Source organism: Mastacembelus armatus, chromosome 6, assembly GCF_900324485.2.
Source record: "Mastacembelus armatus chromosome 6, fMasArm1.2, whole genome shotgun sequence".
In the NCBI taxonomy this organism is placed as follows: Eukaryota; Metazoa; Chordata; class Actinopteri; order Synbranchiformes; family Mastacembelidae; genus Mastacembelus; species Mastacembelus armatus.
This window is the reverse complement of record NC_046638.1, coordinates 12,455,907-12,470,255: the sequence shown is the minus strand read 5'-3', so window position 1 is coordinate 12,470,255 and position 14,349 is coordinate 12,455,907. Positions and strand designations below refer to the sequence as shown.

At 39.6% G+C, this 14,349-nt stretch overlaps 1 protein-coding gene across 1 annotated transcript; it reads left to right on the top strand.

Annotated features, from left to right (window-relative positions):
• Nucleotides 1-798: 798 nt before the first annotated feature.
• tesmin (testis expressed metallothionein like protein) lies at nt 799-11,422 on the top strand. The gene is made up of 10 exons (XM_026311176.1): nt 799-1,034; nt 1,659-1,749; nt 1,846-1,947; nt 3,534-3,657; nt 5,531-5,559; nt 5,691-5,776; nt 8,826-8,928; nt 10,205-10,342; nt 10,670-10,767; nt 11,239-11,422. Exons 1-10 carry the CDS (start codon nt 799-801, stop codon nt 11,420-11,422), a joined length of 1,191 nt encoding a protein of 396 aa, XP_026166961.1.
• Nucleotides 11,423-14,349: the final 2,927 nt, after the last annotated feature.

Here is a 14,349-nt window from a genome sequence, read left to right as displayed (position 1 = left end):
GTATAGTAGAGTATAAGTGAAATTTACTGCCTAAATAGTTTAGTTACGATAAATAAATAAATATATAAAAATAAAAAATCCCCGCTACCGGAAAACGTGTCAGACCGGATGTAGCCGGGTTTGGTCAATAGCCGCGAAAGGCGGTAGGACTTGGACACAATTCCGCTAAGTTACCTGTTTAGGTAACTAACGCTAGATTTTTTAAAATCATTTTTAAAGTTACACATTCAATGAAAAGTGTATCAGTCCGTTTGTAATTCAGTAAGTCAACGTGGTTAAAGTGGCTAATATATTTATTCGCGGATGTAATTTACATAATTAGACTGACAGTCTATTTTGTCATTACCGTTTACGTCAGTGCAAACGTTAACGCTAGCCAAGTTAACGTTAAAATATTTTGGGGAAAAAAACTACATTTTCTAAACAATGTTTGGTGAACATTAGCAACATAACTTAACGAATTTTTGATTTCCAAGATTCAGGAACTGGCCACAGTTCCGCTAACGTTAGGTGTTAAAATAATGGATGGAAGATCACAAATTACAACAGCAATAGTTTTGTGTAGCGTTAAATGTTGTCAGTAGTGAAATAAGTTGGCGTTGGCTAACTAACTTTGCATTTGACGTTAATGTTCCGTTAGTCAATACAAGCTACGTAAAGCAGATGTGGTGATACGGAATTTATTGGAAACTATCGGAAGTGGTAATATTATTACCAGTTTAATTCCTGCCAAAGTCTTTGACTACCGCCTTTATTTTTCACTAATGTGATGTTACGGGTCCCTTCCATCCTGGTAGGATGAATAAGCCTGATGTTACTACAGAGATGAGCACAACACGAAGCAGTGAAGAATATATTTACCCTACGTCAAACGATGGTGGTTCTGAGATTGACAGTAACGTTAATGTACACCCAGACCCCGCAGCGACTCCGTTTTGGGCAGAGCCCCCTTCAGATGTCAGTCTGTCTGGGATAGTTCCCTATCCTCAGCAGCATATTATCCAGCCAGAAAGCGTGGACCCGCTCAATTTACGGTATGTTCTTCAGGCAATCACTGTTTAATTTAGTCATTCATAGTCATTGTTTGTAAGCTTTAAAAGTGTTTTTTCTTTTCTCTTTTCTTGTTCCTGTCAGCCATTACCAAAATGACACATATGTGAATTTTTATCATTTGTTATTTATCATCAGTTGTGCTAATGCATTCAAATCTATCACAGGGTATGCTCATGTCAGTCAAGGCAGTGTCAGATGACCTATCCAGACTACCTTCTGGAGTCCCAGCTGAGTCAGTATCACCTCCTCACTGGGTATGTCCTCATTCACTTTACAGTGTATGTGACTGTGTGTGATTGCATTATCTTGGAGTCTGTCAACTCAACTGTTCTGCTACAAAATGTCATAAACAATTTTTTTGTGTGAGTCACCAACTTTTGAAATACAACTTTTAGTTTTACACCATTATAAAAATGAGATAAAGACATTGAGATGAATGGATTGATCCCTTGAGTCATAGAATCTTAGTGTTTTAGTGGTAGCAACAATGTAAGATTTAATGACACTGGCCTCTGATTAATGCCTGAGTATGTACAGACCCATGTGGGAAGGATTACATTTTTTTGTAATGGTAAAATGATTTTAGACATTCTTGGTTTTTTCAGCTCTGTGCCTGGTCCCCCAGGCAGCAGCCACGAAAGTGCCATTTCAGCTCCTTGGTTTACTAATGAACCCATTCTCTGCAGCGTAGTGCCAGTGAGTTCAAACATTTATGATTAAATAAATATGAAATAAATAAATATAGAATTAATATATTGTTTGTTTATGTGTGTGTGCTGTTTGTGTTTTTAGGGGGACTTGAATTCCCCGGTAGCTAATATTTGTGTACCACAGCAGAATCAACAACAGATTCAGGAGGGACTGGGTGAAGTCACATCCCACATCACACAGGCTGTAAGTTCTACTCACACACAAAGGACATGAGTGGCATTTATTTTAATGGATTTTGCTGGGCCACTTCACAGATTAACAGATTTGTCCCTAAACCACTCCTATGTTGTCTTGGCTGTGGTAGAAGGTGAACCTTCAGCCCAGTCTGAGGTCCTGACCACTGGGGAGTACTCTGTTCTCAATTCAGCTTTCCCTCAACTCTGACCAGTTTCCCACTCCCTACTGCTGAAAAACACCCCCACAGCATGATGCTGCCACCAAAACCATGCTTCACTGTTTGGATGGTAATGGGCAGCTGATGACAGGTGCCTGGTTTTCTCCAGACTTAAGGTTTAGAAGTGAGGTCAAATAGATTCATCTTTGTATCATCAGAATCTTGTTCCTCATAGTCTGAGAGTCTAGCCACTCTGCCACAAAGGCTAGATCGGTGGAGGACTGCAGTAATGGTTGGCCTTCTGGAACTTTGTTCCATCTCCACACATCATCTCTGGAACTCAGTTAGAATGGCCTTCGGGTTCTTGGTCACCTCTCTTACTAAGTCTCTTCTCCTATGACTTCTCAGTTTGGTCGGACAACCAGCTCTTGGAAGAGTCCTGGTTGTGCCAAACTCCTTCCATTTGAATATTATGGAGGCCACTGTGCTCCTAGGAACCTTCAGTGCAGCAGATTTTTTTTTTATATCCTTCCCCTTCCTTGCACTCAGACCAGTAAAATTGCACCATTACAGTGAACCAACCCCCAGCAAGGTTTGAGCGTGTTTCCAGATCAAAGAGATTATCCCAGCTAACCAATCAGAAGAACTCCCTGCCCAGCATGGCAAAACACAAAAGTAGCTACACAGAAGCTAAGAGCATCTTCTGCTGTACAGGCTTATGGAGAGGTCAGTTTCTCCCAGTTTCTTGTGGAGAGATCACAAGCCTCTCTTGTACACAGACACGAAGTTCACCCAGAGAACACAGAGTTCTCTATACACATGTATTACAGAGAGGTACAGAGGAAACACACGCTTACAAGACGTTGTTTCAGTTTTCACAAAAAGGTAGAGAAACTGACGTCTCCCTTCTAATTTAATTCATTTCAGCTAATCTTTAAATTCAAGCAACCTTCTTTAATTCAAATCAGTAAGTATAGAATTTAAAATCCCCTTTCCATCCACTACAAAATTACCTACTGTCTATACCAGCATTTCCAAGATGTTTTAGTTTATTGATTCATCTAATTTCTCTGTTAAGTTTTCCTTCTGCTTTTCTTCTATTGTAAGTTGTTGAATAAATCTTTGAGTCATATATGACTGACAATACTGACTCAGAGAACTCCCATTCAGATTAAAGACTGATATTATTCTTTGTTTGTAAAATGGTTGGCTCACCAGCAAAAAGAGTCTGGTGCCCCCAAATTATTAAAAGTTGCTTATGATATGAATAATTCATAAAGCTAAACTTTATTTTCATAACATTATTTTTACACACAATAAACTGCGTATTCTTACATACAAAATGTACGGTAGTGTACCTTGATTATTAAAATAATGGCAGATTAAGATATTAAATTTTCAGCTATGTGAAAAGCCATTCCCTTCTCTGTATTAGGTGGTGTGTGATGTGAGTGGAGAGGGACAGGTTGTGCTGGTTAACCCGTGTGAACCAGGACCTGTGTTCCTTACACTGGAATCTGCACCAGTGCACAGAAGTGACAGCTCAATGCAAGAGAAAGGTTAGTTTTATTTTAGTTTTGTGACAAATATGAAAAGAAGTTAAACATCAACAAGTGATTCAGCCTGGGAATTTGACTCCCAGGCCACTCTAAATGCAAGCGATATTGGTGGACAAGCAGGTGGACGGTTGCTATGTACTATGGTTGATATGTACTATGATTGCTATTTAAATCACAGAGAGACACTATGACTCTTTTTTGGACTGGAGCAAGAGTGAAAGTTGCGCCTGATGCAAGGATTCTGAAAGTCTGTCAACTTATCCGCTGCTATATTATTATCACCAATCCAATAATAGACCATCATAGTGAGGTAACTCTCTGTGTCCTGTGAGGTCCCGCTCTCTGTGGTCAGTGCGAGGTTTTGCATTTTAGCAAATCGTCAATACCTTTGTTTGCTGTTTCATAAAGGACAGGGATTACATTGTTGGAGAAATATGTATGGTAGGGCAGAGTGTAACATGAATCAGGCATTTTCATTGGGAAATGAAATTCTGCATCTCCAACCACTGACAAGGGCTGCAAATCTTTAACAATAAACACCCCCTCTGTGCCTGTTATTTTCTTGTGTGTGTCTAAACTGGCACTATATGTTTGTTGCAAGGAATCTGTGAGAGACTGCTCTTTTTTCACTGGTGTTACCTGCTCAACTGTCCTGTCCTGCTTCCACAAAGCGATACAACTGGGTGGTGATGGCGGAGATGCATGCTCATGTTGGAAATATTTTCAGCTGTCCATGGGATGTGGGTCAAGCAATGCTTGCAGACAATCTTGTTTCTGTTTACCGTTCTCTTCCTCGTCATTGTATTCAGCAGAAAACCCAAAATGTCCCCACACTACAGATTTGTAAGACTTTTGCTTTTCGTTTTTAGCCCTTCGGTGAGGTCCACTTTCAGCTAGGTTCCAATTATTCCAATTACAAATGGGTGGGGTTGGGACATAAAATTGATTGCCAGCTGCCTCAGCCTACCTGGGCAGGCACACACAAAGTGGCAAATCCGTAGTAATGCAAAACATTACTACTACGGAGACAACATTTGTAAGTATTCACCAAGTTGTTTTGATTTTAGCAAATTGTACATAGTGTTTACTATTTTAGTAGCTTATGGTATTGTGCCGTGTGTTTAATAGATCTTTGACTAGATAGCCTGGTTCTGCTGGAGGTTTCTTCTGTTAAAGGGAGTTTTTCCTCTCCACTGTCACCAAGTGCTTGCTCATAAGGGATTTGTTGGGTTTTTTCTTTTTTATAAAGTGCCTTGAGATGATTGAAATGTGATTTGGCGCAGAAAGAGGGAATGGTCGTTGGATTCTTTTAGTCTGGTGCAGGATTAAAAACACTGCATTTCTCATGCAACACCACTGCCCAGGCACTGCAAACAGTGCAGTAGAAAAGTGTGATGTTTTGAGTCACCGCACTGAACTATACAACCATTTGGAAGGAAATATGTAGTCATAGACCTCATTGTCTGTATGCCACTAGGGCTGTGATCACATCAAGGGGAGTGGTAGGGGAAAGATTTCTGTGGTTGAATCTCACTGGTCCATCGGGCCTGGATAAGCAGTTGATGTTGTATGCTTACGATTGTGGAGAAGGTTCAGTAGCCCATGAGGTCAGAGAGAAGTAGTTGCCAGGCTTGATATGGAGGGCTTGTGTGGAATTCAGCAAAAAGAAAAACATCGGAAAGTACTAGGTAGACTTTCACTACTATATGGCACAGTTACATGAGTTCCTTGGGCTCCATGGTTAAGTGGCATGCACCCTGTTTCAGGAAAATGTAGGCCTTAATTGTATATAGATGACTTACCTAGGTTAAAGTTTTTATATTTGTTGACTACCTTGAGGTGTCTATAGTAATCTTCTTTCTCTTTTACCCAGATGCGAGTATATCGGGGATTCCCAGCCAGGTAGTAGAACAAACTTTGTTCAATTTGTACTCAGAGCTTAACTTATCCCCTTCTACTAGTTAACTCAGATCTAACTTCATCTTTACCATGACTAATCGATATATTCATTTTTTTCAATCAATCATATACAGCTTCACCAGTACCACCAGACAGTTTGCCCCCTGTATGAGTTCAGAGATCAGGCAGCTAACATACAGCCTCAAGGGCCCCAAGGACGGTAAGTAAAATAATGCTGCCACAATGTGGTTACTGTCTCCACCACAATTATATACTGTATTAAGACAGCAAAAATAAATATGCAAAGTGTGTGAAACTTCTTTTGGACCAGATTGCATTACTTTGGAAAGCTACCTAATCATGACAAATCACCTCTAGAAACTTTGCCAGTCACTCCCGTGTGATAATTTACATCTCCATTTGTTTTTTAGTATATTTCAGATCATATTTTTGCCAATATATTGTAAAATACGGCAGCACGGTGTCTTAGTGGTGGTTAGCACTGTTGCCTCAAGCAACAATGTCCCAGGTTCGTAACCCAGCAGGGGCCTTTCTGTGTGGTGTTTTTATGTTCTCCCCGTGCTTGCATGAGATTTCTTCAACCACAGACATGCAGGTTGGGCTTAGGTTAATTGGTGACACTATGCCCCCCCCTATATTCTGTAGAGTATCAATATGTTGGTAACTCATAACTGGTGCAAAGAGCCTCATTTAATGTTGACTTAAAATTAAGCATTTTAAACTTTAATAAGCTAAGCATGTTCTCTCCTTCATCCATGTAGAACTGCTGGACCTCAGTGTGACTCAAAGTCAAGAAAACCATGCCACTGCACAAGATCCCAGTGTCTCAAACTGTGAGATTATCTTCTTATTACCTTCATGTTATCTTTTCTTCTACAGCAGGATGTAGTGCCAATTTCCATATGAGATATCATAGTCATTCTTTGTAATGTTTGCGTTTTATTTGCATCTAACACAGTAAAGGATTACCATAAAATTAGGGTTGTCAAAGATAACATGGCAATGATTTAAAGAGGTCCTAATATGCCAAATTGACTTTGGCCATTTTGGTACATTTATATCGCTGTCTGGTGTCTGTATTGACACACCAAGCAGTGTAGAGGTGCAGCACCTCCTTTTTTAATCCTTTTTCCTGTTTTTTGAAGAGCGACAAATTTTACATCTGTCGTATACGTATACAAGAGACAAGTCCCTCCTCTGGCTGTGGCCAAACATGATGCACAGAAACCTTTGCCTAAACTCCTAAAGAGTTTGCATGTTCTTTCTGTGCTTGCGTGGGTTTTCTGCGGGTACTCCGGTTTCCTCCCACAGACTGAAAACATGCATGTCAGGTTGATTGGTGGTTCTATATTGCCTATCGGAGTAAATGTGAGTGTGTGGTTGTCTGTCTCTATGTGTGGTCCTGTGATGGACTGGTGACCTGTCCAGGGTATACGCCTGCCTTTCACCCAAACAGACTTCGGATAGGCTCCAGCAGATCCCTGTGACCCTGAATAGAAATAACCGGATAGAGATAATGAATGAATGAATTATAAGATGGCCAGACGGAAGCCACTCCTCAGTAAAAGGCACATGACAGCCCACCTGCAGTTTGCTAAAAGGCACCTGAAGGACATTCAGACCATGAGAAACAAAGTCTGTCTTTGGCCTGAATTCCAAGCATAATGTCTGGAGGAAACCAGGTACCGCTCACCACCTGGCCAATTCCAGAATCAGAATTACTTTTATTACCAGGCACAGCATTTTACAGTACTAGGAATGTGTCTTACACATGTATACAGATATGAAGTATGTACATAATTTTAGAATAGAGTAAAATAAATACTATACACAGAAAAGTGAGTTTGTGACCTGGCCTAAAGACACATCTTTACAAGTATAGGACTGCTTTGAAAGGACTGATTGGAACCTCTTTTGAGTCCTGATATAGAAACTTACACCACCAATGTCCTCTGCTACATTAGGGCCTGCATTGATAACCACCAGCAGAAGGATACACCAACATGCCTTCAGAGCACACTGATTCACAAAGGATGCTATTGCCACTGCCCTTCATATAGCATTTACCTGGACCAGAAGAGGACGTAGATGAGCATGCTTTTTATTCACTACAGATCAGCAGGTTCACTACAGATCAGCATTCAATACCATTGTCTCTAACAGGCTGATCACCAAACTGCTTGCCTTTGGACTCAGTAGCATTCTGTGCATGTGAATCAAGGACTTCTTTTCCAAACACCTATAGACAGATTCCCATCTCACCCAGTCTGACTGTCAGTATTGGGCACCTTAGGGTTGTGACCTAAGTCTTTTTGTTATATTCACTCTACCCTTTTGACTGTTTTACTGTTTTATACCACAAATACAATAATTGAATTTGGAGATGACAACAGTGGAGGGGCAGCCAATAAAACATGATACCATAAAGAAATAATCAGGTTCACAGACCGGTGCATGGACAATAACCTTAACATCAAAAAGACAAAATAATTCATTATTGACTTTAGGAGACATTTGGAGGACCACACTCCACTAATCATCAGGGGAGAGGAAGTAAGTTAGAGAGTGAGCAGTTTCAAGTCTCTGGACACTTACATCAGTGAGGACTGCAAATGGATGATTACCACTGAAATACATAGTCTGTTTGCATAGTTGCTCAGAGCCTTTTACCACTGCTGCATTGAAAGTTCTAACATACATGACAGCCTGGTAGTGTAACTGTACAGAGGCCGACCGAAAAAGTCTCCAGAGAATTATAATAACATTGGAAAAAATCATTGGACTCATCCTGCCCTCTCTGGAGGACATTTCCAGTACTGTAGTCTCCACAGAGCTAAGAAGGTCAAAGAGGATGTAACTCACCCTTCTCATCACCTGTTCTCTGCTACTGTCTGGGAGGACTATAAGACACTGAAAGGTTACACCCCCAGATTGAAAGACAATTTTTGTTCAAGAGTCACTGCGGAAGCAAATAGAATCAATGAGCTACTGAGAATCCCATAGTTTAAATGTCCAGCACTGGGACAACTGTACTAATTTATTCAGTTATATATAAATTAGGATGATTGTGCCTTAATTTTGCATAATTTCCTCTCCCCTTTGTTTCTTTCACTCAAATTCACAGTTACTTCTCATAAACCAATAAAAGATACAGATGTGCATACACAGACATTTCCATACTGTACTTTACAATTTCAGTGTGTTTTGGCATAGTTTTATGTGTATTTGTGTGTGATTCTCTCTTTCAGCTACTGCGATTGCTTTGCCAATGGAGTGATGTGCAGCAACTGCGACTGCTCTAACTGCCATAACAATGCAGAACATGAAATGAAGCGGCACAGGGCAATTAAGGTTTGCACTTCCTTTGGGGAAAAACATGTCAAACTTTAAAGATGTATTTCTATGGCAGAAGGGCTTGAGAGTACACCCTTTGTTAAAGAGTATGTGACTGATAAATGGAAAGATTCCAAAATAAAACAAAATGTAGAAAACCATTAATATGATACCCAATCATAAAATAGGAAATTCTCTCTTAATAGAATATCTTAGAAACATGTCCAGGAACCAAGCTCTATTCACTGAATTCAACTATACCATGCAGTGTTTCTAGATTGGCACCTGTGGGATGGCAGCCGGTTGCAACAGCTCATCTCTACATTAGTTGTTTGTGAAGGTTTTTGAGAGGTCATTGCTAAAGAAATTCATGTTATATGCTTTTTTCTTTTTTTTACAACAATGACAAATGAGGAATTATCATCTACTAATTGTTACACTACACTGAGTCAGGATACATGCATTACCATTGAGCATAGCATTATTTACATACAGGAGCAACTGTTAGCTGTACAGAGCGCAGGTCTGCTACCTGTTAAGAGACCTGAAATCCCCTGCAAGTTGAGGATTAAGAAAACAAGGTGCAGAGCGGGAGTGAAGCATTGTGAGAAACAGAAAAGAGCAGCCCCAAGAAAGAAGCTAAAATGCTGTTCTCACAATTTTTGAGTCAAGTCTCAGACATCAGGAGGAAAAAAAAAACATTTAAATTGGTTAGTTGGTTAATGGTTGGTTGGTTAAAAGTTGGTTAATGTGACTGCTCTGTCAATGGTTCTCTGTCTCTACAAAACTCTTCATTTTCTTATCTTTTTCTTGCTCCTTCCACCAGTCTTCAACCCAGCTAGCCCAGAACTTTACATCTCTCTCTATCTCTGTTGCTCTCACTCTCTGCCTGGCACCAGCCTCAGTGTTAGGCAACAACCCATGCTGGATGCTTGCACCCACTAAATAGGCAGAGAAGTAATAGGCAGTAGAAGCTTATTAGCCTCAGCTGTGTCATGCACTCACATATGCACACACTCACACACACATACGCACCATCCACCACCACCCTATAGCCACCTCCAAAGTTAGTTATACTAAAAACCTCCTCCGTCACTTTTCCATACCCTATTTTAGTTTCAAAGCTCTATTTGACTATTTTTATTGTCTTTTTTTTTTTACTGATGTATCACATGAAGTGTTGAAATAATCTAATCCTTTGCTGGTTAAGGAAGCAAATATTATTTTAATAGCTCAATTCTCAACTCGTTTCTCTGTTCTTACTGTAATTATTTTAGGTATTGTCTTTATGTAGTCATGTTTAGGTCGTAACCCAGATGCCTTCAGGCCAAAGATTGCTGGTGGAATATCAGGAGAGGTCAAAGGTTGGCACAACAAGGGTTGCAACTGTAAACGCTCTGGCTGCCTTAAGAACTACTGCGAGTGCTATGAGGTACACAAACACACACCTGTTTGGATTTATTTCTCCTAGGAATTTACATGAAACCATAAACATAACTTGCCTGACCTTAAACCTAACTTAAAATTCAATAATTTTCATCCTGGGGACAAGAAATTACTCCTCAACCCCACAGTGTGACTGTGTAAACTGTGTGAGTAATACCAGGTGCACACACACATTTGAACCCATTTTAGTAAGATAAACACACAAGTCACAACACAGGTTTTGAGTGCTGAAGAGGTGTGGCAGGACCTTAAGGGACATTCATACCAATATCAGCCCGCTGGCAGTGACTTGAACTGTTATGTCTCTGTGCAGGCCAATATCATGTGTACCTCCAGCTGTAAATGTGTTGGTTGTAGAAACTATGGCACCAACTCTGAAATGAGCATCAAGGAGAAGACTGTCAAGGCCAAGTGAGTCAAATTTGACAGAGTACACAGCATTACATCTGGGACTGCTTTAGTAACACAGCCAGCTTTACAGATATAATGATATAGAAAAGATTTGTTGTCCAGTGACACATGAATGAATTAGGATGATTTGTTGCATTCAACATTTTTTAATGTGAACCTTTTTCATATGAAAAAAATGCTAATCACATTAGCATTAATGTCACTGTCACATCTAACCATTTCCCTGTCAGTCGCAGCTCTGTGATGTCAGCACTGACAAGTGTAGGTGTTTTCTCATTTCTATTATAGATGCATCTTTATTTAACTCTTGGTCTTCAGGAGCAAAGTGCTTTAGAAGAATGTAAGGGTGGGTCAAGATATCCGTGATTTTGAAGCGGTTAAGTCTTCTGCTGTAGTGCAGTGTTAGCACCAGCGGAAAGGGGTTTCCCATCATGCTAAGCCATGCTAATGTGTGTCTGCCTGTGTGTTCAGATGGCCTGTATCAGTGATAACCCATGCTATGGTGGAGGCTGTTTGTGGCAGTCTGCTGGCCCAGGCTGAGGAGGCTGAGAGGGAGGCCCAGAGCTTCATCCATGCTGAGCACATGGTTCTGGATGAGTTTGGACACTGTCTGACTCAAATCGTCAAGGCCATGTTCAAGTGCAACACATACTGATACATCTGTACAAAAACTCACCAGGTTATTTTTGTAAAAACTGCTGTGTCACAGCTGGTCCAACTGGACCAACATGGACATGCGACTCAAAGATTTGATATTGGAATTCATACAGTGTTGGGAAATTTTACAAATTACTACAGTTGAAGTTGTATTTTCAGTTTTTAGTTTTATTAATTAATTTGAAACTTAGGTTCATATTGGTGTGGACGTGTGTGGCACGTTCTAGTATTGCTTTAATGTTAATACAGGACCACATGTATAAAAAAAGTTGACTTTAGCGGTGTATTATTTTAAATATAGTATTAATTGTAGTTCCATTTGGAGATTTGTATTCTGTATTTCCTTAGAGCAGTGTTAGTGTTCTGTTTCTGTGATTGAAAAATAACTGATGGATAAAAAAGATTCCATATTCATAGTGGATCGAAAGTTCCAGTGGGTTATACTTTAACGTTGTTATAGGTAACTGCCTTCTGTGTACATGTAAATACATGTATATGACTGTGTACATGTAAATGAATGTATATGACTGTGTACATGTAAATGAATGTATATGACTGTGTACATGTAAATAAATGTCAAAATTTGGTTCTAGTTTTTTTTTACCTGATATATGACAAAAAAAACATTTAAGCCCTGATATAGAAATGTATTTGCCATTGTTACATTACAAATGATGCAATGCAAAGGAAACTAAAATGCTCCCCCCCACCCCTTTTTTTTTTTTTTTAAACATTGCCTATATTTCCAATACCACAGATCAAGATCTTTCAAAAATCAAGCATGGCCACGCCAGTCTCAGGTGTTTAGTTATTGCCGGCAGATTCAAGGTCAGGGGCAGGATGAGTCCTGTGAATAATTTTGCAGTAAGTTTGTATTGCTGGTCATAGAGAATATATTATTACATATTTCAGTTTGGAAGTCAGGACTGGGGGGAGAGAAATAAATAATTTTCTTACATAGTCACTACTGCTGTGTCACTATTTGATATGAATTTCAAGACCATGCATGGACCAAATCCAGTTTATTAGAACATACACAGGTAGATGGTGATAGCTGTGGACTCCAGTAATCAGTGATGCTCAGCTGTCAGCTCTTTGAGAAATAAGGTCATTTCCTAATACTGGGAAACCTCTAATGAAAATAGAAAGAGCATCAATATTAACTACTATGTTTTACTCACTGAGACAACATCACATACACAAACACTTTTAGGAATCACACAGCAGATTCGTAGTATTGATGTTCCTTACTGCCGATCACGGTTTTGACGTCAGCCTGTGTTTTTGTGCTGTTTTTCTGCCTCTAGTAAACAGGAGTCCTGCCAGGCCTCACAGGGAGCAGGATCGAACCTGTTACTGCTGCTGTCGCTGCTGATGGGGATATAAGGAGCAGCCTGGCGCATTGCTTGGAAACACACACACATGCTACTACTGGACCGACTCTCACTGCAGCAGCCATGGTAAGTGGAAACTATTCAGTCTAATGTGCATTTTTATTCTGAATGCAATAATGAATGCTTTTATTGGATTTTAGTTGCATTCAATTGTATAACAATATACATATAGATTTATTGATCTATACATTTCATTAAACTGACCAATTCAGTGAAAAGTTGCTATAATTTAAATATCCATATGTTCAATTTTTCAAGCAACAGTAACGTTAATTAAAATAATTTACTTTTCGAGTGCACTAGAAATTTTTGTTTTAGTTCCTAATTGGCTAATGTTTTTATTGATTCATCATTTATTGATACAAATGCCATATAATATGAATGACTGTTCGAAAACAATTTCTTCTCTATAAGAAACAGTCAAAAGAATGCCCAGAAGTATGTATTCTACACTGGTAAGAAATGAAAGCAAAGCAAGCAAACAGAAAAGTTCAGTTAATGACACCAAACACAAAGAGCACTTTTCATAGTATTTATAAAACAGGAAAAACAGACCAGCCAATTTAAACAGCAGTCTCATTTTATATATTAAATATGGGCAGAATTAATAATAATAACTGTTATTAACATAGCCACTAACATCATAATTTTCCTAACTGTAAAGATCTAAAATTAAAAATATGCACATAATTTAAAAAGAGAAAGAAGCCAATCCTGGCTGACATTGGGCCAGAGACGGGGTCCACCATGAACAGATCGGCAGTCTATCACAGGGCTGACACATAGAGACAGACAGACATTCTGTTATGAATTGTAGGTGATGAGATGAAGGAGGAGAGGAGAGGACACAAATCCGGAACACAAAATAGGTTTATTTCCTGGCTCTTCCAGGGCTCAGGCACAAAACAAATGGTTCCTGTCTAGGGAAATATTAGTCAAAGATAACACAAGTAAACACATCACGCAGTTTTTAAATGAAGGTTTTTATTATTAAGGGAAAATAAAATCCAAAACTACATGGTCCTGTGTGAAAACGTGTTTGCCTCCTAAACCTAATAACTGGCTGGGCAAGCAGCAACAACTGCAATCACATGTTTGTGATAACTTGCAATGAGTCTGTTACAGTGCTGTGGAGGAATTTTGGCCCACTCATCTTTGCAGAATTGTTGTAATTCAGCCACATTGGAGGGTTTTGGAGCATGAACCACCTTTTTAAGGTCATGCCACAGCATCTCAATCGGATTCAGGTCAGGACTTTGACTAGGCCACTCCATATTCTTCTTTTTTTTTTTCTTCAGCCATTCAGAGGTGGACTTGCTGTTGTGTTTTGGATCATTGTCCTGCTGCAGAACCCAAGTTCCCTTCAGCTTGAGGTCACGAACAGATGGCTGGACATTCTCCTTCAGGATTTTTTGGTAGACAGCAGAATTCATGGTTCCATTTATCACAGCAAGTCTTCCAGGTCCTTCCAGCAGCAAAACAGCCCCAGACCATCACACTACCACCACCATATTTTATTGTTCATATGATG

What these genes read in the sequence shown, in the direction of transcription:
- tesmin (XM_026311176.1), top strand. Translation starts at nt 799, where the DNA reads ATGAATAAGCCTGATGTTACTACAGAGATGAGCACAACACGAAGCAGT. An exon ending in GTGGACCCGCTCAATTTACG is followed by an intron (nt 1,035 to 1,658) that starts GTATGTTCTTCA and finishes TGGTTTTTTCAG; the next exon opens with CTCTGTGCCTGGTCCCCCAG. An exon ending in CCTCAAGGGCCCCAAGGACG is followed by an intron (nt 5,777 to 8,825) that starts GTAAGTAAAATA and finishes TCTCTCTTTCAG; the next exon opens with CTACTGCGATTGCTTTGCCA.